The 27,897-nt window shown below is 44.6% G+C and overlaps 1 protein-coding gene across 4 annotated transcripts; it reads right to left on the reverse strand.

The window, feature by feature from the left end:
• Positions 1 to 270: 270 nt before the first annotated feature.
• Positions 271 to 27,426, reverse strand: LOC149303794 (double C2-like domain-containing protein alpha). 4 transcript variants are annotated; one of them, XM_089479621.1, is made up of 12 exons: positions 27,329 to 27,426; positions 24,753 to 25,019; positions 24,353 to 24,599; positions 18,827 to 18,906; positions 10,453 to 10,527; positions 9,089 to 9,198; positions 8,840 to 8,966; positions 7,658 to 7,717; positions 5,881 to 6,038; positions 4,504 to 4,585; positions 4,277 to 4,373; positions 271 to 3,920 (listed from the first exon to the last, which is right to left on the reverse strand). In XM_089479621.1, exons 2-12 carry the CDS (start codon positions 24,765 to 24,767, stop codon positions 3,781 to 3,783), a joined length of 1,191 nt encoding a protein of 396 aa, XP_089335747.1. In that variant the 5' UTR covers positions 24,768 to 25,019; positions 27,329 to 27,426; the 3' UTR covers positions 271 to 3,780. The 4 variants fall into 4 exon arrangements, with proteins under 4 accessions (XP_089335747.1, XP_089335748.1, XP_089335745.1 ...); XM_089479622.1 differs by having other exon boundaries at positions 271 to 2,912; positions 8,804 to 8,966; XM_089479619.1 differs by having other exon boundaries at positions 8,804 to 8,966.
• Positions 27,427 to 27,897: the final 471 nt, after the last annotated feature.

Below are 27,897 nucleotides of genomic sequence, written 5' to 3' on the forward strand. Positions count from 1 at the left end.
CTTTGTCTACCTTTTCTAACAGAAGAAGGGGGAAAATCCCTTAAAAGGCAGGGAAGTCTGAAAAAGTGCTTGAAATCTCCTGAGCAGGGAAAAGGGGTGAACCTCTTTAAGAAGCAGGAAAGAGCTTTTCACTGCTCATGTAAACATTTGAAGTCTTAAGTGCTTCCAAAAAAAAATTCTGTGGAGACGTTTATCCACCAAACTCCACATGGGGATTTTTTTTATATAAAATGGAAATATCCCCAGGCTTTTACGTGTGTGTATTTTACTAAATGGTTTCTAGTAGGCACCCAAATCTTGCTACTTGCTGCAGTGTTTTTATTGTTAGTAGTAATATTTTTGCTACAGATATTTGTAAGTGGTGATGGGATAGCTACAAGAAACTATTGAGTACTCACCAATGTTGGCAAGGGACATATCTTTAGAAACCGGGGAAAAGAATGTTGTTTATGTCCAGGTGACAGTAGCTTTAAGAGAAATGAAAGCCTACATTTTTATCTAGCTGCAAACAACGACTTATAAACATAGATGGAAGACTCTGCCTCTTTTTAAAGTTGATTCACATATTATATATGAACAGATTTGTCACTTTGGTACTGCATGTTGTTTGGTGAAAGACTATAATGAAGACAAATGAGCATCTCTAGAGAGATGGACCAAGATGTTCCAGTACCCAAGGCAGAAGATTTCAATGGTGTCTGTTCTTCACATAGTGGTAAAATAATAATAAGCTAAATTCATGATAACTACTGCTTTGAATGCAGAATCCCTCAGACTGGCTACTTGTAGGGCTGGGCCTGGCTTGTAAACACATGATGGACAACCAAGGCCAATCTTGCTTTCCTGGTTGATGTCCAGAAATTGTAATATTTATCAGGTTAATTTCCTAAATAAGGCGTTACTAAAAGGCACAATTGCAAACCATTCCAATAAGGAAGAAAAATGGGAGACACATAAAAAAGCCATTGTGGAGCTGCATGAAAAAAACCCGAAACCAACAACAAAAAAAAGAATGAGCCCATTTTTAAAAAAGTTATGTTTAGAACAATCTCAAGTGAATATCCCAGGTTTGTGGGAAGAGTTTCAGGAAAGCTGAAATTCAGCATGTCCTCAGGCTGTCAAGAATTCTATTAAGAGCAACAAGAAGAGATATTTCAGGTGTGTAAGTTTAGGCTTTCAGGGCCATAGGAACTGCTTTCTAAAGGAACTCTATTGGGCTCTCAAAACGTCTGCCTAAACCAATGTAATAAATCCCAGAAAATGACTAGAGTGCCATGGGACTGAAGATGCATAAAAAAGGTGCCTGTTTGCAGATATCAGAAAGAGAAGATCTAGGACACAACAGGCTGATCATACTGACCAGTCACAAGAAATATATGAAAAGAGATTAAAAATGAAGGAAGGTGCTTACAATTTGACAACAGTACAGTGTTAAGTAGAATCAGTACAATAACTAGGATTTATTTTTGACAGACTGAGATTATTCTTACCTCTTTAAAAAAATAAAACACTATTGAGTTACTAGCTTTATGAATTGTGAGAATGATGGGAATGCAATTTATCTTGATTTTAGCAAAGCACCTGACAAAGTCCCCCATGAAATTTTGGTCACCAACATAGTTAAGTGAGGCCTGGAGGGATAATACTGTCAGTTGTATTCAGCACTGGTTGAAATACTATGTTAGCAGAATCTCACCCACTGTTCCTTATCAAACTGGAGAGAGATTTTGATTAAAGTGTGTCAAGGGCTAGGTGCTATGCTAGTATTCTTTAACATTTTTATCAGTGACTGAAATAAAGGGGTAAGAAGCATCCTTATGAAACCTGTGGATGACACAAAACCTCAGAGGATTAACACCTTCCAAAAATAGGAGTAAAATTCAAAATAAGTGAAATGGACAGAATGAAATTAGGTAAAGGGGAAATACAAAATTCTGCAATAAAGCAACAACAAAAAAGGCATATTCACAGACACACATAGGATGAGGAATAACTGTCTTGGCAGCAATACATGTGAAAAGCATCTTGGGACTGTAGTCGGTCACAAGCCAAGTCAGCAGTGCAATACAGCTGCAATAAAACCTAATGTGATTTTAGACTGCTTTAATAGAACCGTAGTTTCCAAGTCGTAAGATGTAATCATTCCATTTTATTGTGCACTAGTGCGACCTCATTTGAAATCCTGTGTGCAGTTCTGACTGCCACAGTTTAAGGAAGAAATAGACAAATTGGGATAGGTACAATTAAGGGCAACAAAGATGGTCCACTATATGCAAAGTAATTCCTATGAGGAAAGGGCGAAGGAACTGTTTGGCTTGGAAAAGAAAAGATGGGACTGGGAAGTGCATGATAGCATTCTTCAAAAACCTGAAGGGCTTTCAGAAAGAAGAGGGCAAAGGCTTTGTTTTCTGTGGCTCCAGAGGATGTGACTAGATCTAATGAGCTTAAGTTACAGGAGGGTAGAGTTCAGTTGAATGTAAGGTGAAAAATCTTGATGAAAAGAGCAGTTTAGCAATGGAACCAATTATTTTAGATTGGTAGCAGTTTTCATCCATTGCTGGAGATCTCCAAGTACAGGCTGAGCAGCCACCCATTCAGGATGCCCTAGGTCTAGGTCCCTGAAGCAGGGAATTTAGACTCAATGATGTGTGACAGTGCTACAGACAACTGGCTATTCTACAGTGAATTTCCAGGAAACTGCAAATATTAAAATAATATGGCACAAATCAAATATCAGACCCAGATACGTGGAACTGAAAATTGCTGGGCTGCCACATCAGCTATTTTGAAAAGCATGGTCTTACGTGACCCCTTCCAATTTTACAATTCTATGAATTCTTGAACTTCTTTGCCTCAAAAAGAAAAGTGAACTGGACCATACAGGTTTTTAATTCTGGAAGTTGTCAGCATATCTGAAAAAGATGGAAACAAAATTAGAGGCAGCTCCTTAAGGGCACAATATTTTCTTCTCACCCTGTTTGTAGGAAAGGAGACTGTGGTGGGCCTTTCTCCTTAAAAGTCAGTGGTTCTGAGCAGCTAAACAAGCCGAGTTAGTAAGAAGAAGTGTGCCTGATGGAAGCCCTTTTAATCTACCCAAGAAACCAAGAGACGTTGGACTTTTTTTAATGGTTGAGATGTGCAAATTGCATATGTCACTCTGGGTTAAGATGAGCAGGGAAGGAGTTGATATGGAAACAAGGAGAAAAGAGATTTTTTGGATCTTGGGGAGAAATTCTATAGGGGAATGTGGGTTTTAAAGTGCATTTTATTTCTTTCATTTGCCTGTTTTAAAAACCCATGTTGTACATTTGTCCACCAGAAGCTGTCTTGTCTTTTAAAATTCAAACCAAAAGTGGATATAAAAGTTGCATTTCAGATTTGTGGCCAGAGATTTTCTGAGAGTTCAGGAAGAGGAGAAATACTTGGGTATAATTTCCTGTGAGTTTTCACTGATTTAAGTTTAGACTGTTTCAGAAGTGGCACCATTTCTCTTATTAGCCACCTCTTTTTCCTCCATTGCTCTCCCCCATGTATGATCTCCCTCCCATCAACCTCACCATTCCCCAGCATTGCTTTAGCATAGCAAATCTGAAGAGGGGACAGCCTTTGTTTAAATTCTTTCTTAGAGCATAAATATAAATGGACACCAACAACAAGTAATTTTGAAAACGTGCAAACGTCCTCGTGCAAAGGAGGGGCTCCTGGTGCTGTGCCTCTCCCCCTTTTTGGCAGGCAGGCAGGATGGGAAGATGCAGTTCTTTAGGCAGAAGAGACAGTGTCTCAGGGGCCAAAAGCAGAGGATTCTGGGAGCTCATTGGTGAGTGTGTGCCAGTGCTCAAGGCGGCAGTCAGGGGTCTGAAGGCATGAGAGCCAATGCTGTCGGCATTCTCCTGGGGCCCCTAGACCAAGGGTCACCCCACCTACAACAGAAGGGTAAAGAGATTCTTAAGTTTCCAAATGTCTGCTCAGCTGCCCTCATCTTCCTGCAGGGCAGTGACATCTCAACAGACATTCTTCCTGAGAAATACTGGGCATACCTACACTCTTATCCATTTTATGTCAGTTTAAGAGCTATGGTTGTCCTTTAAATACCTGTAATTTGGTGAGATTGCTCTGAATTCTGTGGTAGAGGCTTAATTGCGTATGGAACCCCCTGAGCAAGAGGGAATGCCTTTTAAATTGTTTAAATTGGTAGTGTAGATATGCCCAGTCCCTCTCTCTCAGTTCCCCACCCATCACTTGTAATCTGGCAACTGCCTCCCCTGTCCCTTCTCACCAATGAAATCATTAGATTTCCCAATGTCGTAATCCCAAACTGTTATCTCCAGGGATTTCTGACCAAGATCTGACTGCTCAATCTCGTAGAAAAAATCCTATAATGGGGCAGGAAAAAAAAATTAGAACCCAGGAATGTTGGTTCCCTTGCCCATTCATCTCTCCCACCTCCCAAGCTGATTTGCCTCCCAAAACATGTAGTTACTTCACTTGTTCTCCTTCAGTCACCTCATTATATTCTGGATTCAGTGTCTTCTTTTTCACAGTTGTTTTATGCTTCGACTTCTTCTCTTCATCTGGCTTCAGATACCTGCAAACAATATATGGAGAATGACTTTATTTCCCTACTTCTAGCCTTCTTGTTTTTATACAATTCTCATCAATCCAAATCAGCATAGCCAAAAATAAAGGATGATGGGAGTTGCAGTCCAGTGACATCTGGTGGGCCATAAGTTACCCAGCCCTGATTTAGACTATCAATCATCTTCCTTCCTGTTTCCTTCCCACAAAAGATATTCTAGGCAGCTAACAGTCCTTAACATTCTACATTGAGACATCGTGAAGTTGAAGGCTTTCATGGCCAGCATCCATAGTTTTTTGTGGGTTTTTCGGGCTATGTGGCCATGTTCTAGAAGAGTTTCTTCCTGACATTTCGCCAGCATCTGTGACGTTTCGCCAGCATCTGTGGCTGTGGAAGATGCCAGCCACAGATGCTGGCGAAACGTCAGGAAGAAACTCTTCCAGAACATGGCCACCTAGCCTGAAAAATCCACAAAAAACTATTGAAACTTCATCAGAAAGCTCAATAATATATTTGTTGTTGTGTGCCTTCAATCGACTTCCTACTTATGGTGACCCAAAAGCATTTTCTTGGCAGGATTTGTTCATCTTAGCCTTCTTCTGAACCTGTGAGAGTATGACTTGCCCAAAGTCATCCAGTGGGTTTCCATATTTTAAGTGGGGATTTGAAGTCTGGTTTCCCAAAGCCTTAATCCAAAACTCAAACCACTATATCATGTTAACTCTATAATAAATGCTAAAAAATGAAAGTATATATTGTTGGATACAGAGGAAACCCATTGAAATCAGTGTGACAAGTTCTGGCTAAAGTGCAGTTGATTTTAGTGGGTCATTTCCAAATATGATTAAATCTAGACATGGCCTGTAGATAATACAAAGTGACTACACCAAAGGGGATAACTTCACAGAATTTAATTCCAGGGTTATTAAGAACAAACCATAACAGTGTTCATAAATTTTAAAAGGTTTTATATTGTTTTCTGAATGCTTGAAGGTAAGATAAAAAGGGGTCAAGATAAAAATAACTCAGTTCCTTTGCAAGATAAAAGTGTGGAATGTATGGCCCACCGGATGTTGTTGAAATGCAGTTCCTATCATCCTTTACAAAGCTAACCACAGCTCATGGGAAGTACAGCTCAGCAACATCTGCAAGGACACATGTTCCCCTCCTTGACTGAAGAGATTGGAAATAAGACAAGCATTTCATCTGCCATTAATTCCTTGTGTCTTGCTATACTTAAGAATGATTAATGCTACCCAAGGATTAACACCACCTCCTTCCCCTATTATGTAAAATTTCCTTACGCTTTGACGTAAGGGTCTGAGTAGCCACACACGTCCATGGCAGCTAAGTGGGCACAGCGGAGAATTGACACCAGAAGCCCATGGCGTTCAGAGATGTATGTAAGGGCCAGAAGGATGCGACCCCTTTCCTCCAGGGCCCAGCCAGCTGGCGGCTCTAGCTGTTTAGTGGACAAAAGAAAAGAATGTTAAGTATTTCTGCATGAAATAATTATTATTTACAACATTTATAGTGGGTCCTTAGTATCCACTTTGGTTTGGTTCCGGGACCCTCATGGAATCCAAAATCAAGTCCCATTAAATACAATGGTTAGTAGAATGGTGAGCCTTATATAATATGACAAAATCAAGGTTTGCTTTTTGGAATTTATGCATTTTTTGAATATTTTCAAATCGTGGATGCTTGAATCCATGCATTAAAAATCCCTGGGTATGGAGAGCCAACTGTATGTACCACTTTGATCCAAAACTTTCAGAGTTCAGAAATACCTTCCAACCTTTCAAAACCTTTGTGAAGTAACTGCTGAAGCTAAGCTTTGGACATTTTGACAGCCCAGATGAAACAATCTGAAGGCTTCTCACTCAGCCTTCAGGCTTGATGAGTCAAATTAGCCCTCTTTATCCCAGCCAGGGACCTTGTAGCCTGTCAGGCTTCAGTGAAGCCTCTTTCACAGCTGTCCCTTCCTGACATCCCACTGGTCTATCTTCTCAGCCAGGACTAGGCAATCTGGCCTACTTTTGTGTGGTTCTCAGCCTAATTTAAAAGCGAGGGGGAGAGACAGAGGAAAGGAAATGGCTAATCAGGTGGGGAATGTCAAAATGGATGAAAGCATTGAATGGGATGGTGAGAAAGAGTGCAAATTCTTTATAAGGTACAAATTCTTCTGTACCTTGAATGCCTGTGTAGAATGGGAAGTTTTAGTAGGTGCTGCATATCATGCAATTAGGGTAGTAAGCTATGTCTGAAACCATCTTGTTCTGCACAACCCTTAAAGATCTAGGAGCCTTCTCCAGTTTTCTCTCTGGCAACCTTACTTGTAAAGGATTTTCACTCACCAAACCATCCCATTCAACTTTCCACCTATTTTGATTTTCCTCACCTGATTAGCCATCTCCTTCCTTCTGTCTTTCTACTTAAGTATTAAATTAGGCTGAGGACCACACAAAAGCAGATCAGATTGCCCAATTTTGGGTGGGATGATGGGCCAGGAAGGGACAGTTGTGTAAGAGGCCTCACAAGCTTGATAAACTACAAGGACACCTGCTGAAGTCCCCCTTCTATGCAACGATTAAAGGCATAGGATCCCTCTCCAGTTTTCACTCTGACATTTACAAGAAATGAGTTGAGTGCTGGCAGTCTGTGGTGGTGGGGAAACAAGAGTGCTTTCCACCCCAGACAAGTATAGTACACTTTAACTGTCATGGCTCCATCCTATTGAATTTTGGGATTTGCAGTCTAGTGAGACACACTTAGAATTCTTAGCCAGAGAGCTCTAGTGCCACAACAAAATACAAACCCCAAGATACCATTGGATGCAACCATAACGATTACAACTTAATGGAATCATAGTGCTATCACTGTAGTGTGGAAACAACACAGAAAGGATGGCATCACCACTTTTGCTTTTGGTCCTGTCCACTGCGGGCTTGCAGCCCAAAACAAATTACTGTCAAGGGAATTCAACCATCCATTTAAAAAAAGATTTTCCCCATCTGTGGTTTAACTGTTCCTTGACCTCTATTTAGTGAGAAGGAAAGAGGAGGGAGGGACGCCTCTCACCTCTCTCAGATAGCAGGAGATTCCACGCAGAGCAGCCGTCATGGAAGAAGGAGAGGCCAGCTGTGGAAATAAGCAACATCTTATTTCTTTGCATTTTCCAGCACAAACACAAGCACAGTTGAATTCAGGGAATGTGTGAGCCACCAAGAAGGAAGCAGCAGTAGAATACAAATGGGGTGAAGGGCAGGCAGTAACAGTAGAGCCAAAGCTCAATTTTGGGGAGAAAAATCAGGGTAGTTTTTATTAATTTCCACCAAGAAAATGTAGATGATATGAGTTGTGTAAGAAACTGCTACTTAAAAGTCCATCTTTTGAGTAGCACTTTGAAGTGCTTATGAAGATAGCTTCAGAAGCACTGGTATAAACTATGCCTATTGGTACTCAAAAGTCCATGAACTGGTGCCAGCCCACAAACCATCAACAGCTAGTTATTTACAGGTACAAATTTGGAAACAGTCCCTGGTACATTGCAGGAAAAGGAAATTGCTGGTCCTGTAGATCAGATAGCTTCAGAAACAGTGGTATAAACTGTGCATATTGATATATACCAATGTTTTATTTCTCTGGGTTTTTGGAACTCTGTCCCCTGAATATTGGGATCCTGTCTTATCTCCTCTATCTTCCCCTGTTTTTTGGAAATTTGGCTGTGCATCCTTCACACATTCTATCAAACTGAAATGGAGTGGCACAGAATAACTGTCAACAAAAACTAGATTGTGGACTGCTAAATCTCTGTTCTCCTTGCCCTCAGCTGAGCTGTTATGCCATGGAATGATCACAACTATTCTAACACTGGAAGAGGTAGAACTAGTTGTGTGAATGCTGACAATCAGCACAATGAAGAAAGCAGAAGACTAGTTTGGCCGAGGGGAAAAGAGGGTCTGTGACATATTAGAAGGAATGGGATAGAAGTCCAAGGTGATTGAGCAGATGAATGGCTAGAGCAGGGTTTCTCAACCAGGGTCCCCTGGAACCCTACTGTTTCATGAGAGATTGTAATTGAAAAACATTTATTTGAACTGTAAAGATAATAATTTTATGCAGCGATTCCTTGAGACCTGAATGTTATTTCAAGGGTTTCTCCAGGGTAAAAAGGTTGAGAAAGGCTGAATGTCTGATCCTTGCTAATTAATAAAAAAGACTCACTTTGGGGTACACAAACTCCTTATGCTCCACTCTCACCGGTTGTTGCCTTTCCAAGCACAGGTTGAAATGTCTTTTCTGGCCGGGCCGAAGGCGTCTCAGGGGCACCCGGGTCTCTCCAATGAACTCATTATGGGTCAATTTGTCCTCATCACAGACAGATATTCTGGAAGGCAGAAAGAGAAAGAAAGGGTGGAAGGGTGTCTTGGCAAAGGGATCAAGGGGGTGAGTAAAGGGGCTGCCCAGGCTGGGATTTTAAGTTAGGTGATGAGAGGGGTCACATCTCACCGCAGAGTCTTCCGGGCCATATCCTCAGCTGTTATCCCATTGTAGGTTAAGGATTCGTTCCACACAGGGTTGAGAGTGTTGTGCTGGGTTCGTGTTTTCAGTTTGTTTGCCTACAGGGAAAGAGTTTAATAGGGTGAAGGAGGAACTGGGATGGAAGAACAGAATGTCTTGGTACAGGCAAAGTATGGCCTTACAGCCTACATTCATTTCCCATGTATCAGGAAATGTATCAGGAAATGATGCATCAGGAATATATCAGGAAATGAAGTATCAGATATGTATCAGGAAATAATACATACCTTGCAGATGCTCCTGTTTTGCACCATAATTTCCAGAATCCCATAGCTGGTGTGACTGGGAGATTCTGGAAGCTGTAGGAGCCACCTGAAGTACTTATGTATAAATCTAGAAATTTTAGTCAAAAATTGACCTCAAAAATGGGTCAATAATTTCACTTTAACAACAATCGTAAAGAAATTACAACAACCAGTAGTTTAGGGAATGCTGAATCATTACTTGTTAAAGTCGTCTTTCATTACCAGCAAGGGACTGGCAGAACTGCTATTCTTGCACAGGATGCCGCTCCAGTAGGCAGTATCAGTGCAAAGCGAGTGGGAACAAACACCCACATACACAAACACGCCAGCCTAAGCAGCTCTCGCATCCCGCACAGTTGCCAGCCCCTGTGATTACTGGAAGAAAAAGCACCGCTCACATATTCTGGAGTGCTTCTCTTTAATATGATCCATCAACGTATATTAAGCATTGCTAAGTGCGCTTACTAAGAAATGCATGCCATCCAAATCAATATTAATTGCTTTAGAGGAAATATTTTTAGGACGGGACCATTGATGGGAAATATGTCATCATTTCTCTTTCAGCACTCTTTAATACCTGCTACTACCAGAAGTAGGTTTGGACCTTTCTGGACCCACTTTGAAACTTTATTCTGGTTCTGACACTCTGCCTGACTCCTCCTTGGTCTGAGAAATGCTGCCCTGTGTGCCTTCAAGTCGTTTCCGACTTATGGAAAGTCTAAGACGACCCGACCCTATCATGGTGTTTTCTTGGCAAGATTTGTTCAGAGGAGGTTTGCCCCTGAGGCTGAGGGACTGTGACTTGCCCAAGGTCAGCTGGTGGGATTTCATGGCTGAGCAGGGAATCAAACCCTAGTTGCCAGAGTCGTAATCCAAAACTCAAACCACTATGCCGGATGTGGACTAGAACTGATTAATCCTATTTAGTTGCATGTCTAGATTTCATATGGATGCCCCAGTGGTCCTCCCTATATGTCTTTATTGGGTTGTGCTAAGCCCAGGAACTGAGAAGTGAAAAGCAGAAAGCAAATCCAAAACTGTGGTTACCTTGCATGCCCCAGGCAGAAGATGCAGTTTGACATAAGGGTCGGCCAGGCCATTAAAATCCATTGGCTTCAGTCCCTAGGAAAAGAAAGACAGAGGTCAGTCAGTCCTCCTTTAATTTAACTATCGATCTTTAAGCACTTTAAAATAATATTCCACACATATCCTGAGTGTGGATAAATTGCAGTTCTCTGGACACTGTTGTATTTTAACTTTGAGCATTCCTCACCATTAACACTACAAGTTATCTGGAATTCTGAAATCCATAATACTCCCGAAACCAAAACGTTTTTTCATCGGTGGCTGAGACAGTGACACCTTTGCTTTCTGAAGGTTCAGTGTACACAAACTTTGTTTCATACACAAAATTATTAAAAATATTGTATTATCCTCAGGCTATGTGTATAAGGTATACACAAAACAAATGAATGTTGTGTTTTAACTTGGCTCCTATCGCCGAGATATCTCATTGTGCACTTAAATGCACATATGAGTATTCCAAAGACTGAAATATGGAACATTTCTGGTCCAAAGCATTTTGGATAAGGGATACTCAACTTCTACTAGTGAGGGCTAATGGGAATCCCATTCCCGGAGCAACTTGATGACTGTACTTTGCCTACTCCTGATCTATCTGACAGCTGTTGCACACATTACAAAAAAAAAAAAGTGTTTTGAACAAAGAATCAGTGTGGCAGTTGAGTATAAATGTTCGTATCGTATCGTGTGTGTAAATCCTCATGACTTGATGATTATGAGCACGCCGCATGCCCTTCGATATTTCACAGATAAAAATCAGGCAGTAAACCTCATAACAAAAGAATTAAAACACAACCAACAACAACAGGGAGGAAAGCATTGGGGGGGAATCCAAGTATAGGAACAAAAGCCATATAAATAAGAGCGGGGATGGGGAGCATGTTGCCTTCCAAATGTTGTTGTACTCCACTTCCCATCAGCCCCAGCCAGCCTAGCCAGTGATGAGGATTAAAAAGGACTCTCCTATCCATGGGACAGGATTTCTCCACCCTGCTCTCAGGGGCATCACTAGGGGGTTGCGGGAGATACGGACTGCACTGGGTGACACCTCAGAGGGGGTGTCACTTGAAGCGCTGGTGAGAAGGGAATGTCTTTTAGGTCTGGCAGCTGTGCTAGTTGGGCAGGAAAGCAAGTCTCCTCTTTTTTCTGTCCAGTCAGGAGCTCCACTGGACCCAGAAAGGCTGCAAGGCAGCAGGAGCAACCCACCAGTGGTCACTGGTGGAACTGGCCTGTTTTCTGGATCTGCTGGCTGCAGTAGTGTCACTAGGGTTGATGCTATCAATGGTCAATGGAGGGGAGGTGTCATGGTGTCACCCCCTCCCCCGACCTCTCCCCATACCAAACCATACAGAATCCTTAGGAATGTTTTTTGTACTAATGTTACTCATAAATCATCATTCCTCTATATCACTGAATGTAACGGTCATAGTTGTGACATAAACAACTGGCACAATTAAAACTGCCCTTTTAAATTACAATAGCACACACACAGCCTAAATGCATTTATATATACATAGTTTCATAAAGTGAACATTTGGTAAAATGTGATGTTTTTAAATACTTTTTTAAAATTAAAAATTAATTTTTGAAATCTGAAATATTAATTTACCCCCCCCCCAAAAAAAAAACCCCGTGGCCTCTCCTTTCTCTTCCCAGTGAGGCTCCCCCCAACCATGCCATCTCTTCAGCAATTTAACAAGACACAGGCAGATGCCACAGCCTGTTTCTGCCAAGAGGCAGATGTCTGAGGAGCAGAGGTGTCACCCCCTCTTAGGGTGTCACCTGGTGTGGTCCGCATCCTCCACACCAGCTCCCTAGATGCCACTGGTTGGCTGGGTGGTAAAGAGAGTTGCCTGCCTTTGCTGCTCATCCAGCAGCTCTATCAGATCCCCCAAAAGGGCTGTGTTGTTTTTTTTTAACTAAAAATGATCCACGTTGGGTTTCAAATATACTAGGTCTACCACTGCCTGGTCTGCTTGTCTCCAAATCTGCTTAAAATGTGAGGGGTTGCAAGCTTCTTTGGGGAAGTAATTCCACAATGTATATGTCACAGCCCAGAGAGCTGCTAGGTGTCAGGAGCAAGGTAACCAGGCACTCTCCTTTTCTAGGACATGCCCTACAGTTCAAACTTCTGTCCACGAGGACTTTCAAATTGTCCTCCATTTTGAGCATGACTAGGAAGCATGAATTTACATTTATATTAATGTTTCAAGCTTTTATTCTGTAACACCCTACATTTTCCTTGCATGTCCTACATTTTGCGGTGCCTTGTCCTCCTTTGTGGTCATAACATCTGGTCACCCTGGTTGGGAGGTGAGGAGGGAAATAACACAGTTGTTCAACAACAACCCAAGAGCATATTCTTTTAAAAGGAGGTAGGTGTGATTTTACATTGACCAAAACTCTGAATCAAGCCTAGTCATAAATGGGAAGCCAGCGAACCTGCCCACAATATTCTGCACATGTGTAAATTTCCAGGTACTCTTCAAAAGTGATCTGATATCTGGGAAGAACAATCCAGAACTGAGAGATAGATTATGATCCAGTTTAGAGGAAGCAATGGGGGTGGTCTGAAACATTTTGCTAAAGCTGGCGGGATACAGATGGGCAGGGGAAGACGTCTTGAAGGTGTCTTCCCCTGAATACAGAGCCTCCAGACCGCCCACCCTGGGGGCGTGGCTCAGGTGTATGGGGCTTCCACACCAGGGGCAGTGAAGACGCCTCACCTGGGGCCATTTCTTACCCGCAGCTTCCATACCGCCGCCTCGCAGGACGCTGCAAAGAGAGAGGCAGCTTCTGCATGGGCGGCCGTGAACACGGCTTTTTTTCTTTTGCCGGCTGGCGGATGCGCAGCTGCGCCAGTCAGCACCGGCGGCAGAAAGCGTATGTGCACATTTAAAGCGCCCAGGCCCCATTAAACTTTCCCCCCTGCCCTACCCAAGAACAAAGGTGGCCTCCTGCCAGCTCGTGATCAGCTGGTGTTGGCATCCTTGTCCGCTTGCGCGTTGCCAGTGTCACCAGCATCATGGATGCCTCCTCTCCTTTGATCCCCGCGCTCTTGCTGAATCTGCAATGCACAGCCACAGCTGTCGCCGCTGCCACCGCTGTCCCCCTGCCATCCCCCATCACCTCCCTTGTACATATGTAAATATTTAAAGTTTTAGTGTTTTTTTATTGTTAGGTGAAAATGGCGCAGGAATGTGTGTAGGAGTTCACTTTAAATTCCAAACTTTCCCTTATCACTTTCTCCAACCAAAACATCTGCCAGCAAAACTTACAACTTTCCATGATTCTAGCAGCGCATGCGTACATGTTGCTCTAAGGTTAGGGTTACGAGCATTAAAATAGAGTGCAGCTGCGCCGCAGCTTCCACAGCTGCATGGCATCTGACGCTGCAATTAAAGCCTGACTGCAAACCGCGCATGTCCCGGGACCCCGACTCATTATGCGACTCAGCAGACATGGAGCTTTTAAATGGGCAACTTAAATTTGCGGCGTGACAAATGTGGCGTACCAATGCAGCAGCTTATATACGGAGATGCGCACGTACGCCGCTTATCAAAAAGAAGCGGAAAAAAGCGGCACCTTTTTAATGCAGCTTCTTCCCGCTTGGGGCATGCAGGCGGCGCATTCATGACGGCATTCAGGTAAGGGCTGTCTAAAGGCTATACCTTCATGACGTCATGAGTACAATCCTTTTTGCCCATCTGTAACCTGCCTATGTGAGGAATATATTGGACAATATTTGGACAGATGAATAATTGTCTCAGGCGAGCCCACTGACCTTTGTTGATGGGAATACAGCCTTATGGCACTTGTGGCTAAAACAAATTATTTTGATTCTTGGAACTGTCCGTGCTATTCTTTTTAATGCTGTTCAGAAACCTTGCTGGAACATCCAGCTAAACTGGCTTAATTGAAGAGCAGCCAATGGCATTTCCAGTTATTTAAGAAGAAGAAGAAGAAAAGAGAGAAGAAAAACACTTATGTAAACACACCACAAACCACATTTCCACATGCTGGTGCCCTCCAGAAGTGCTGGAACTAAAACTCTCAGCTGGTTAGGGGTTCTGGGAGTTGTAATCCAACACAGCTGAGCAAGCCCCATGGCTAGAAAAGCAGAGAACAAGAGGTGAATAATTAGATATTTAGGACTCATGGCCAGGTCCCTTGTGTGAGAGAAAGAGAGCTTGAAGTGACCAGGTCTGTTAGCAGCAGTGGCATTAATCCAGCTCCATCAGGACTAAGCCTGAAGGAAGGAGACTCCGCCCTCCACAACTGCCATCCGCCGGCCCGAGAGGGAGTTCGCCAGGCAGGTCCAGCTCCATCAGGACTAAGCCTGAAGGAAGGAGTCTCCGCCCTCCACAACTGCCATCCGCCGGCCCGAGAGGGAGTTCGCCAGGCAGGTCCAGCTCCATCAGGACTAAGCCTGAAGGAAGGAGACTCCGCCCTCCACAACTGCCATCCGCCGGCCCGAGAGGGAGTTCGCCAGGCAGGTCCAGCTCCATCAGGACTAAGTCTGAAGGAAGGAGACTCCGCCCTCCACAACTGCCATCCGCCGGCCCGAGAGGGAGTTCGCCAGGCAGGTCCAGCTCCATCAGCACTAAGCCTGAAGGAAGGAGTCTCCGCCCTCCACAACTGCCATCCGCCGGCCCGAGAGGGAGTTCGCCAGGCAGGTCCAGCTCCATCAGGACTAAGCCTGAAGGAAGGAGACTCCGCCCTCCACAACTGCCATCCGCCGGCCCAAGAGGGAGTTCGCCAGGCAGGTCCAGCTCCATCAGGACTAAGCCTGAAGGAAGGAGACTCCGCCCTACACAACTGCCATCCGCCGGCCCGAGAGGGAGTTCGCCAGGCAGGTCCAGCTCCATCAGCACTAAGCCTGAGGGAAGGAGACTCCGCCCTCCACAACTGCCATCCGCCGGCCCGAGAGCGAGTTGGCCAGGCAGGTCCAGCTCCATCAGGACTAAGCCTGAAGGAAGGAGACTCCGCCCTCCACAACTGCCATCCGCCGGCCCGAGAGCGAGTTGGCCAGGCAGGTCCAGCTCCATCAGGACTAAGCCTGAAGGAAGGAGACTCCGCCCTCCACAACTGCCATCCGCCGGCCCGAGAGGGAGTTGGCCAGGCAGGTCCAGCTGCATCAGGACTAAGCCTGAGGGAAGGAGACTCCGCCCTCCACAACTGCCATCCGCCGGCCCGAGAGGGAGTTGGCCAGGCAGGTCCAGCTGCATCAGGACTAAGCCTGAGGGAAGGAGACTCCGCCCTCCACAACTGCCATCCGCCGGCCCGAGAGCGAGTTGGCCAGGCAGGTCCAGCTGCATCAGGACTAAGCCTGAAGGAAGGAGACTCCGCCCTCCACAACTGCCATCCGCCGGCCCGAGAGCGAGTTGGCCAGGCAGGTCCAGCTCCATCAGGACTAAGCCTGAGGGACGGAGACTCCGCCCTCCACAACTGCCATCCGCCGGCCCGAGAGGGAGTTCGCCAGGCAGGTCCAGCTCCATCAGCACTAAGCCTGAGGGAAGGAGACTCCGCCCTCCACAACTGCCATCCGCCGGCCCGAGAGCGAGTTGGCCAGGCAGGTCCAGCTCCATCAGGACTAAGCCTGAAGGAAGGAGACTCCGCCCTCCACAACTGCCATCCGCCGGCCCGAGAGCGAGTTGGCCAGGCAGGTCCAGCTCCATCAGGACTAAGCCTGAAGGAAGGAGACTCCGCCCTCCACAACTGCCATCCGCCGGCCCGAGAGGGAGTTGGCCAGGCAGGTCCAGCTGCATCAGGACTAAGCCTGAGGGAAGGAGACTCCGCCCTCCACAACTGCCATCCGCCGGCCCGAGAGGGAGTTGGCCAGGCAGGTCCAGCTGCATCAGGACTAAGCCTGAGGGAAGGAGACTCCGCCCTCCACAACTGCCATCCGCCGGCCCGAGAGCGAGTTGGCCAGGCAGGTCCAGCTGCATCAGGACTAAGCCTGAAGGAAGGAGACTCCGCCCTCCACAACTGCCATCCGCCGGCCCGAGAGCGAGTTGGCCAGGCAGGTCCAGCTCCATCAGGACTAAGCCTGAGGGACGGAGACTCCGCCCTCCACAACTGCCATCCGCCGGCCCGAGAGCGAGTTGGCCAGGCAGGTCCAGCTCCATCAGGACTAAGCCTGAGGGAAGGAGACTCCGCCCTCCACAACTGCCATCCGCCGGCCCGAGAGCGAGTTGGCCAGGCAGGTCCAGCTCCATCAGGACTAAGCCTGAAGGAAGGAGACTCCGCCCTCCACAACTGCCATCCGCCGGCCCGAGAGCGAGTTGGCCAGGCAGGTCCAGCTCCATCAGGACTAAGCCTGAAGGAAGGAGACTCCGCCCTCCACAACTGCCATCCGCCGGCCCGAGAGCGAGTTGGCCAGGCAGGTCCAGCTCCATCAGGACTAAGCCTGAAGGAAGGAGACTCCGCCCTCCACAACTGCCATCCACCGGCCCGAGAGCGAGTTGGCCAGGCAGGTCCAGCTGCATCAGGACTAAGCCTGAAGGAAGGAGACTCCGCCCTCCACAACTGCCATCCGCCGGCCCGAGAGGGAGTTGGCCAGGCAGGTCCAGTTCCATCAGGACTAGCCTGGAAGAAGGAAGAGCCCTCCCTTCAATCCATCTGCCTTGGTCCAGGCCTCAGAGGGAGAAGAACCACTGGACCTCATCCCCTTTCCCTCCATCATTCCCTTCTCCTTTTGTTTCATGTCTTTTAGATTGTAAGCCTGAGGGCAGGGAACTGTCTGATTAAAAATAATATTGTAAGCCGCCCTGAGAGCCATTAGGGCTGAAGGGCGGGATATAAATACCTAAATAAATAAAAAAATAAAAATAATAGGTTTGGCATCACCAATCGTAATTCTCATATGTCCCTGAATGTAATGGTAATAGTTGTGACATAAACAACTAGCAAACCTAAAAATTACACCTTTAAATTACAATATCGTTGTGTGCCTTCAAGTCATTTCTGACTTATGGCGACTCTATCCTGGGGGTTTCTTGGTAAGATTTCTTCAGAGGGGGTTTGCCTTTGCCAGCCTCTGAGGCTAAGAACCTTGTTCTGCAGAATTCTAGTCCAGCGCTCAAATCAGTATGCGATGCTGGCTCTCACAATATCATATCCACAGCCTAAATATATTTCCATGTATCTAGTTTCATGTGACTGAGGTGGAAATTTGGTGAGATGTGATGTTATTAAAGAAAAATGTAAAAGAATACTTTTAAAGGCCTGCAGGTGAGCACTACTGTCTGTTTCTGCTCAAAGGAGATGTTTGGGGAGCAGAGGTGTTACTCTGGAGTTTATCACATGGGACACATCCCATGCAGAAACAGGATTTAAAAATTCAGAACAAACCCGCAAAAATGGGTTCATTTTCAGACACGTCAGAGTTAATAAGCAATAATACGCCATTAACCCAAACAGAAACTCGACAAAGCCTGTTCCTTTTTGCTTTCGGGATTTTCTGAAAGTAAAAAGGAGTGGGTTTTGTCTATTTTCCGTTCAGGTTAATGTTGTGTTATTGCTTATTAACCCTTACATTGTGTGAAAATCAACCTGCTTTTGTGGGTTTTCTGTTCAGGTTAACCCCTGACATTGTGTGAAAATCTACCCGCTTTTGCAGGTTTTTTCCAGTTTAAATTCAGTTTCTGCACGGGATCTGTCCCATGTGATAAGCTCCTCTCCCTTATTGTGTGTCATCTGCTGCAGTCCGCACCCACCGCACCCCCCCCCCAGTGATGCCCCGGGTTAGCAGGAGCTTTGGGTCACAGTGGTTCAGGTAGGGTCCTGGCATGATTTCCCCCTGAACTGCCGCATTGTTTCCCTCCCTCCCCACCCTCCTCTGTTGCCATGGCAACCTCAGATGCCTGCGGATACCCGGTTGCCTGGCGCGTCGCCGAGGTGCTTGAAGATGCTGCAAGCCAACCAGCTGGGAGGGAAGAAGGGGGTTTGTGTTTGTTGGCATGTAGGTGAGGGTACGGGTTGCAGAAACATAGCCAAATGAAGGTGGAGGGCATGGAGGTTGCATGAATTGGGCAGGGGGACATCTTCAAATGAGCCTGATTGCCTTCTTTGGAGGACCCCCCCCCCCCCCCCCGATTGAATGTGGGGTTGGCAGGGAGAGAAACAGATTGAGACTGAGCAGTGCTGTTTCCATAATGAGATTTCCCATCCCTGTGTGGCCTTGTTTATTAAATCATGTCCCTTTATTGTGAAAATGAAACATTCAATGCAGAAAGGCTGCGGGTCTGTCTCCCAAGGTGCGGATGCTGCTGCTGGGGCAGCCTGAAGCTGCTTATGTTTTGGGATGCTAGAAGGGGATGGAAACAGTCATAGTTACCTTGGCCCGTAGAATGGTGCAGTCCAGGGTGCAGCTTTCAGGGTCGTAAAGAATATCAAATTCAAGAGTCCCAAGGGATGCTTTGAGAAAAGAAAAGAGGAAAGAGGAAAGGAAAGGCCAGGTGTTGCACAGAAGGAAGAAAAGGACCCAATCAATCCATGTTATCCATTTTCTTCCCCTCTCCCCTTTGAGTCACATTTGCAATTTGCCTGCATGTTTAGTCCCATCCATCTTCCTAGATTACCTGTCTGCACCCTCCGTCCACCACAAACAACTCAGTACAGGTCCATGTTGATATTTTCTACCCAGGGAATTTATGCATGGCTTTGGTATTAAGGAACCCCAATATTCCTCTTCACCAGTTAACCCAATAAAGACACCATTAACACTTGATGCTGTGACTCACATTAAGTCATGCGCATGAGGCAGATACAGTTAAGTATGCATAATTTATGTTGTTTCTGCTCACCATAGGGCAAGCTAAGTGCAGCCCTATTGCCTCATCACTGAACTGTCCGTCTGAATGGAGGTTTTCATCAGGCATCACCCATCATGTATCAGCTTACCATTTCTTTTTGAAGACGACAAGCTGGGTGCATTGTTTAATTGTTTAGCTTGCTTTTATTGCAACTGAAGGTACTCGGGATGCTGGCAGAGTACAGTCTAGTGGGAAGATGTATGCCCTGCATAATTTTGGACTCACAGAGCCCTTTCTTGTCGTTTCATACAACAGAATTATAGCATTTTGATACAATTTTAATGATCATGGTTGCATCCTGCAGAAACCTGTCATTTGTAATTTTGGGAAGCACTAGAGCTCTCTGACACAGAAATCTAAATGCCCAACAAAGCTACAATTCCCTCGACTGCATGAGATTTAGCCATGGCAGTTAAAGTGTAATCAAATGGCTATAACTATGTATTGTGGAACAGATTATCTCTTGGCTTCTGGTTAGAGAAACAAGAAATTTGAATCTTTCATTCCCAAAAGGTGGATCTTTTAGCAATTAAATTCATTTTTGCCAACCCTCCCTCTGAACCAGCCACATCTTTTTCCTCTTTGTATATATAATAATCCTTTTTAAAGGAAATAAATTAAAGATTGAGAGTTGAATGTTATCTACAGAAGGGGTTCTCAACTTTTAGCCTTTCATATGTTTAGGATTTCAGCTCTCACACTCCCATGCTGGCTGGGGCTATTGGGAGATAATGTCCAAAATACCTGGAGAATCAGAGGTTGAGAACTACTGGCCTAGAAATCATATTCTTCAAATCTAGCAGCCCTGTCCTGTAATCTCAGAGGTTTTGTGTCCAGTTGTCCTTTTTGACCATTGATGGGACAGTGTCCTATGCTTTCCACATGCTCCAGATAACTCATATGATAACTCTGTGTTTTAGGATAGACATCTGCCATGGTAACCACACTTTTTGGGTGGAGCACTTTGTTAGATTCTGTCCCTGATCCCAAGCCTCATATGTTATTCAGTATTATATACGTACACAGAACTTCTGAGTGTATGGATTTGCACACATATGTTCTCTCCACATGACTGAGAAAACCAGGATCTCAGGAGGCATATAGAGAGCTGTGCACGGACACAAGATGTACACATGAACAGTCGGTGCACAGATTGCTAATGAATGTGCAGAAATCAGGAGCAAGGAAAGTGGTGATAGTCCTCCATACACTGAGGTTGCTTGTACTGTTAGCAAACTATGTGATCAGGGCTTGCTTGTCATTCTACCTATGGTTGCTGTATGCGTCTATGTCTCCCTCCATCTGGAGCTGAGTCCATGTTTATTTGTATTGGTTTCCAAATCAATTTCTGTCTATCTGAATACATCACCCCACTTGCATGAGCATCTATCTATCTATCTATCTATCTATCTATCTATCTATCTATCTATCATCTATCTATCTATCTATCTATCTATCTATCTATCTATCTATCTATCTATCCTCTTCTCTCTTTCCATTCATCTATGCACCCCTCTGGCCTCTGTCTATCAGTCTCTCTTTATGAGCATCTCTACCCCCCCCCTGCTTCTCTCCCTCCCTCCAACCCATCCATTAATCTATCTCTCTGTCCTTCCTTTCTTCCTCCCTCCAAGGGGTCTGTCTATGAGTTTGTGTGGGTGAGTGTGCCTCCCTGCCTGCCTGTAGGAGAGAATATGAATTTTTATATTTTCTTATGGCAGGCTGTTGTGTCAGTGAGGGTGTGAGTTTGTGTGGGTTTGTTTTAGTTAAAAGGCGACGGCTGAGTGAGCATTTGTATGTGTGAGTTTGTCCCCAGAAATATGCGCTCCTTTTAGTCTTTCTGAGTGAAATATTGTGTTTTCTTCCCAATATGACTTCTGTTGTTGTGGTATATGGAACTTGTTGTTCCTTTGTTGTTCCCAGTGAGCTCAGGACCATTTGGGGTATGTGCTCTGATGCACCTATTTTGATATTTTGCAGACTCTTTTTCCACACCATCTCAGAACACTATGCAGACTATATGACTCTTAACAATGTCACCCCTCCCAGTTTCCCCCTGCTTGGTTTTTGAAAAGCCATCTTTCCCTGATGAAGAAACAAGTGTGTTTTTGAAGTTTGCACAGAACATTTGGAGACTTTTTGGTTAGTTTAATAAAACTATAATATGAACTTTGCAATTTGTCATCGCCATGGACCAAGTTGCATTGGCATGGGTGTGTGTGTGTGTCTGTGTAATGGGGTATTCCCACCCACTGTGTATGCGTAGTCACTAAGACAATACACAAATGCAGGTGTCACCATTTATGTCTCTTGAAATCCAGGTGTTAAATGCAAGAACTAAGGACTCAACACTGGCTTGAGATATTCTGCTGTTCAAAGTGAAACTCAAATGCTGCCCCAGTCTTATTGTTTTGAAAAGTCCTGTTGCACCATTCAGAAAACCATTCTTGCCTTCCTCAATTCCCCTCCCTGGCCCATCAGCATGATGCCACAAGAAACAGGTTGCTTCCTTCTGCTGCATTATTAGGCTGCTCCTGTAAGGATGTAAAAGAAGTCCTACGGGATATGATGCAAATGTCTAACCCAACCAGCCTCCTGCTTCCTGCAGTAGCCAAGCAGATGCCTCTGGGAAGCCCACAGATACGACTGGAGGGTAACCACCCTTCCCAATTCTTCCTCCCTGCCAAAGTGGTGTGTTGCCTCTCCTGTCTGAAATCCAAAGGTTCCCCATAGCCGCTTGGATGAGCAGCTTTAGATATGACCCACCCTCTACCATGAATGGATGGGATCTGCATAAAGCGTTTGTCACTCTGCCTACAGTGAATTGACAAGGCTTTGGTCTGTAACGTGTTTATTTGTCAAGTGTATGTCAGTGGTTTGCTACGGGTAAAAGCTGGTGCAAGGATCATGATTCCCAGCCGTGTTTTGTCTGTGCTTGTGGGAAAGATTCTTGTGTGTCTCTGTGTTTGTTTATATATCTCTGTGTATGTCAGCATCCCCAGAGTGTTGACAGGGCAGTGGGTGATTGATAGTGCTGGAGAGAAGGGGCACTGTGTTGCCGGGTGGTGGTGATGGTGGGAGACTGTGGCAGAACAGTGACTTGTGCATCACATCGCAGACCTTGTGTGTGTGTGCGCACGTGTACATGCACAGGGATAAATGTTTCAAAATCTTTGCCTCTGTAAACCAGAAAGGACCATATATGAAAAAAATGATGCATATCAGCTTGCAAACATGCAAGAAAAATAAAATGTGTGTTCACAAAAAGAGCACAGGTGGCTGAAAGTAGCTGTATGTACCCCATGAGAGTAAATATATCATCTTGCTTTCAACCCTGGCCTGATCCTAAACAGTTTGACTCAGAGAAGTGAGTCCCATGGCATTCGGTGGGACATGTGTCTAGGGTCCAAAATACACTACAGAAACAATCCAGTTTGAGAATGCTTTAACTGTCCTGGCTCAGTGCTCGGGAATGTTGGGATCTGTAGTTTATTGTGGCACCAGAACTCTCTGACAGAAAAGGCTAAATGTCTCACAAAAATACAGTTCCCAGAATTCTCTAGCATTGACCCAGGGCAGTTAAAGCAGTCTCAAACTGGATTATTTCTGCAGTGTGTTTTGGACCTAAGTGAACCTATGCAGGCTATTTTTTTCATTTCCCCCTTTCCTGTATGATTTTTAGTACCTTTGCCTAACAATGAAGCCACTGGAGTTTCAAAAGCTTGCATCATGTGTTTTGTGCACGTTCGTTGTTCCAAAAGAGATATCTCTGTTTAGTGAGGTTTTGATGTCATTGTACTTTGCTATAAGACCAATATGGCTAAACCTAGATATGTTTCCTATGCAGGATTGTAGACTTGGTTTATTTCCATGGATATCTCTCTGAGATGTGCCCTACACAACCTTTATCTACCTTTGTTGAGCAGCATTCCATTTGGTTCAACAGAGCTTCCATCCAGATGCATGTTCACAAGATTGCAACCTGACAGAAAGTGGGATGGAGGAAGAATGTGTGTGTGCAAAAGAGTGAGTGAGTTTTGGGGGAAGGCCATCTGATAGTGTGATGACAGTAGGGCTGATTGCAAAAGCCTGCACTCAAAGCATGGATTAAATACACAAAAGGTGCTCTTGTAACCACAGCTTTTAAGAATAGATGATTATTGAAAATATTATCATATTTCTGAGAGCTGCTCCATCAATCGCCTCTGTGATTGATAAAAATATTATGTACCCAGATGTGCAAGAGAAAGTACTTGAGGGGTTCTGTGTGCAAGCAATGAAGTGTATGTATATATCTAAGAGGGTGGGCTGGAGGATAGGATTAAATGAAAGACAGGTTGAACTTTTGATAAGAGGATCTAGGTGGCAATATATGAAATCTCGCCCTTTGTTTGAATGAAAGGAAATATCTTGGTGTGTGCATGAAGTTTTGGGGATATGTAGGTATAAAATATGCTGTGATAGAGTCTTGTTCACCTGTATGTATGGACTGTGCACTTGTATAAAGTCTCAATGTAAGAACATATTAAGCAGGTGTAGGCAATTGTAGCCCATCTGGGGTTCATTTTCTGCTTTTGAGGGCCAAACAGACTGCCAAAAATGTCCCCCTCCCAAGGAAAAAGAAAAGGAACTAGCTGAGAGTTCACTGGCTGTTTTTAAAAATTGAAATTTTTAGTTTGGACTGTGCAGGAGGCTCCGCAATATAGTTTAAAATATGACTTGCCTTCTTCAGAAACTTTTAGCAAAGGCAATTCACTTTTAGAGAGGGGGAGAGAAAGTGTGGTTTGGAAAGACTGGAGAGGGTCAATGGCAATGTAAGCAGCTTTGGGTGGCTACTTGTGGCCTCTAGACCACATATTACACACCTTTGGTGAAAAGGAAAGAAAATGAGTGTATAAGGTGATAGTGCAAGAGAACCTACACATGTGAACAGAGCATGAAGTGTATGGTGCCAGCCAATGGAACCTCTCCCCTGTGTGATAAAAAGATGCTTTAAGCCAGAACACCTGAGCCTCCATTGCTGCCTGAAGGATACAGATCAAACTTACTGTTCTCATCTGAATCGTATCCATCCACTGATTCTCCTTCTCCAGTTCCAGAGGATGCAGTCGTTGCCCCTTGGCCTCTTATTCGGTCTCGTGTTGGTAGGACTCCTTCTAGCCCGGGGTGTGGGAAATAAGCTGAGATTTGTGCAATGGGTCGGATTGGCCCCGGGGACACATCGATCGCCATGTGTTCCCGGATTGGGACTGGGGCACGATCTCCACGGCGGACCGTCATTGGCAATGGTGGCACCTGTGGGGGATAAGAAAAGATTTTGATTCAATTTTTGTCTCGATTGTTGGGATGTGTGCAACACAAATCTTATAATTATTGTTGTATTATGTTTTAGATTATAGCTGCTTGAGTTCAGAAAGATGTGGACAGAAAAATGTTTCTGACACATACCAGCCTAGAGGCCATATGGTAAGATGAGTGTTTGAAAGTTTACTCCTTTCTTTCATGCTTTGCAGTAGGGAGATCAGTGGGGAGTACTTTCTTTGCAGAGCTTGGTAAAGTCACTTCTTGGACTGGGGTTGAGGCTGGGGATTCTCAGAACTGTCTTCCAATAAGTAACTTTACCAGATGTCTGATTCATTGCGTGTTCTCATTTCAGTCTGTGTAGTACAGCATCTGTCCATTTCAGTATCCAGCCAGTTGTTTACAGGAAGCATTCTAGTGGGACATGAAGACAGTGACTGTCACCCACACCTCCAAGCAGAGAATAGGCAGTGGTGTGTTGGATGTTAAGTTTCTTGTCAATATAGAGTCAAGGATGTGTCAAGCTGCAACAAGTCATGGCCATCAACAAAATGAGACCTGCAACAAAATATTGCAGTAACCTAACCTCCTAGTGGAAGTGCTTCTGGTCCAAGTTCAATTTGTTCATGCCCTCTTCCCGGATATGCCATTCAATACACACACTTTGAGACTTACACTAAACAGTCCACCTACACTGAATTTACTGAGTCTCAACTGAGTGGTTTTAAACTATTTCTGGACGTTGGGGTTCCCTTCTCAGTGCTAATAGAGCCCTCTTCTTTCTCAGTAACACAGTTTTGTCTCCATTCCTATAGACAATTGGCACTGGAGTTCGTTCTTAGAGGGATTATAGACTTTTGTGTCATAAATGCTCTAATCTCCTTTTAAAGACATTTAAACTCATGGCTGCCACCTCTATATCCCGAGTCACTGAATTTCATGCATTAATGACATGTTATGGTAAGGTACTTTTGTCTTGTCTTGAATGTCCTGTACATCAGTTTCATAGGTCACCCCTAATTCTAGGAGAGGCAGGAGGGAAACATCTCCCTACCCACTTTTCCCACATCTTGCATAAGCCTATAAAGCACTGTCACATTCTCCACTCGATCATCTCTCCCCCACAAAAGAAAGACACCCTAAATATTTTTTGATTTTCTCATAGGGAAGGGATTCTATACCCCTTGATTATTTGGCACAACTGTGAGATATTTCTGAGTCCTATTTCTGTTCATAGACATGCATGTTCCCTTCTTTCCCACACTACAGGTGTTCCACAGGTGACCATTTTCTGACTGCTTCAATATTTGCCCTAGTGGAGATACGTTTGGTGCTAAAACTGAATGTTCCATTTTATGGTGGGGTTTCTCCAGATCTCTCAGTTTCCATTTTCTCCTCCATCAGCTCACTTCCAGTCACATCTGTATAAGCTATGTATGGAATCTGGCTTCCTATTGCCCATTATTTTATAATGGTATATTTCCATTCATTTGTCACAGAACAAAAATTGTGCCACAATGAGAAAAATGTTTGACAGGTCCTTTTAATTTGAAAAATTCAGATTTGAACTATTTGGAGATATTGCACATTTGCCCTGGAGCAAGTTTCACAGAACTCAGTGGAGCTTACTTCTCAGTAAATATGTAGAGAACTGCAATTAAATTGAGGTAAATTAAACAATCACGACACAACTTGTTAGATATTAAAGGCAAAGGTAGCATTTGCTAAAGCATTCACAAATCAATGTAACCTGGCAAAAAAATCAAAAACCAAAAAAAATTAACATTCCCAACTCAGATATATAGGCAGAACATGCAGAATGTATTCTTTTTTCCCTGTTTTCTTCCCCCCCCCCCCCCCTTTTGCTGGGGGTGCAGAGAGACACTAATAATTGAATAAGGAATTTCATTGCTGGAAGCTCAATGGCATTTTGATATAATAGTTTATTTAGAGATCAGCATTCCCGAGAGGGCTATTTTTAATAAATTAGTATTGAAATATGAACCCGTATTAATAGAAGGCGTTTGCTTAATTGAGTTGTCCCCCCATACTCAGTTGAGACTGAGAGAGAGAGAGAGAGAGAGAGTGGTGATTTGTGTAAAGAGTAATTTAAAAAAAATATTGCTTTGGTCAATCAATTTTCGATTAATTCATCCCTTTCCACAATGGCTCTCTTGTATTCCTTGGCTAGCATTTAACTTACACATATGGATGCATGTTGCAAACCTCCTATAATCTCCTGACACCTGCTTGTTCTCTATGCCAACTTCTCCCCCAGGATATCCCACCTCTGCAAAACAGATCACAACACCTTCCCTCTAGTTCTTTGATGGATCAATCAAATCTACCTTCAGCTCTACATTCCAAAAAGCACATCTTCTTACTGTCACCCCATCTTTACTCGCATTAGCCCATACATCCCTGCAACTGCATCTAAAAATTACCTTTCCCACCCTACCCCAGCAATCTCTTCCATATTGCCCCAACCTTCTGAAACACCCTCAACACATGCAATAAAACCACTTGAACAACTCCTCCAAGTCCCCCTCTTTTTAAAAGAAACTCTGTCATAGTGTGGCCCCCTGTTTCCTCCACCTGTCTTCCCTCCAGACAACTTGTTTCCCCTAATTGTCCACATATTCCCTGTTTCTACAAAGTGCTGACTCCACCTTTCATTCTCATCCTCCTGGGACCCCAACTCCCACCCCACAGCCCCATCCTACCTGGGTGCTGGTCCTGTCAACAGGTAACAGTGGGGAGGGGTATGGTGCAACAACGAATGAGAGACTGTCGATTGGGGGGATCCCACAGACTTCGAGAGAGAGCAAGCAAGAGGGAGGGAGGGAGGGAGGGAGGGAGGAAGAGGGAAAAAAAAGAGAGAGAAAGCAAGAGAAGGGGGGTTGCAGGCAGGGAGGTGGAGACAATAGAGAAAAGGAGAAAGGGAGGTGGAGGGTGCTGAGATCTGATTTGCAATACATAGATTAGATTAGAAGATAGCTGATAAAGGATGGAACTGCATAAGTGTGACATAGATCCTGGAACTGTACATTTGTGGCACAGTTCCTATGTGATGTGCATGTCTGTGTACACATTTAAGCTGTAGAGAAGGAGGGGGAAAGTGACCTGATGTGCCCAATTGATAATCAGCTATAAAGACCGAGGACCGATTTAAGAAAATTTATAGAGTCAGGAAAGGAGTCTGATCTGTAATGCAAGGCAGTAACGGTTTGGATCAAATATATGTAGCGCAAGCTCTTCTTTTATGCACCTAGGGGAAAAGATGAGAGAGCAC

Source organism: Sceloporus occidentalis, unplaced genomic scaffold, assembly GCF_023333645.1.
Source record: "Sceloporus occidentalis isolate IW3139 unplaced genomic scaffold, rSceOcc1.0.p SCAF_14, whole genome shotgun sequence".
Classification (NCBI taxonomy): Eukaryota; Metazoa; Chordata; class Lepidosauria; order Squamata; family Phrynosomatidae; genus Sceloporus; species Sceloporus occidentalis.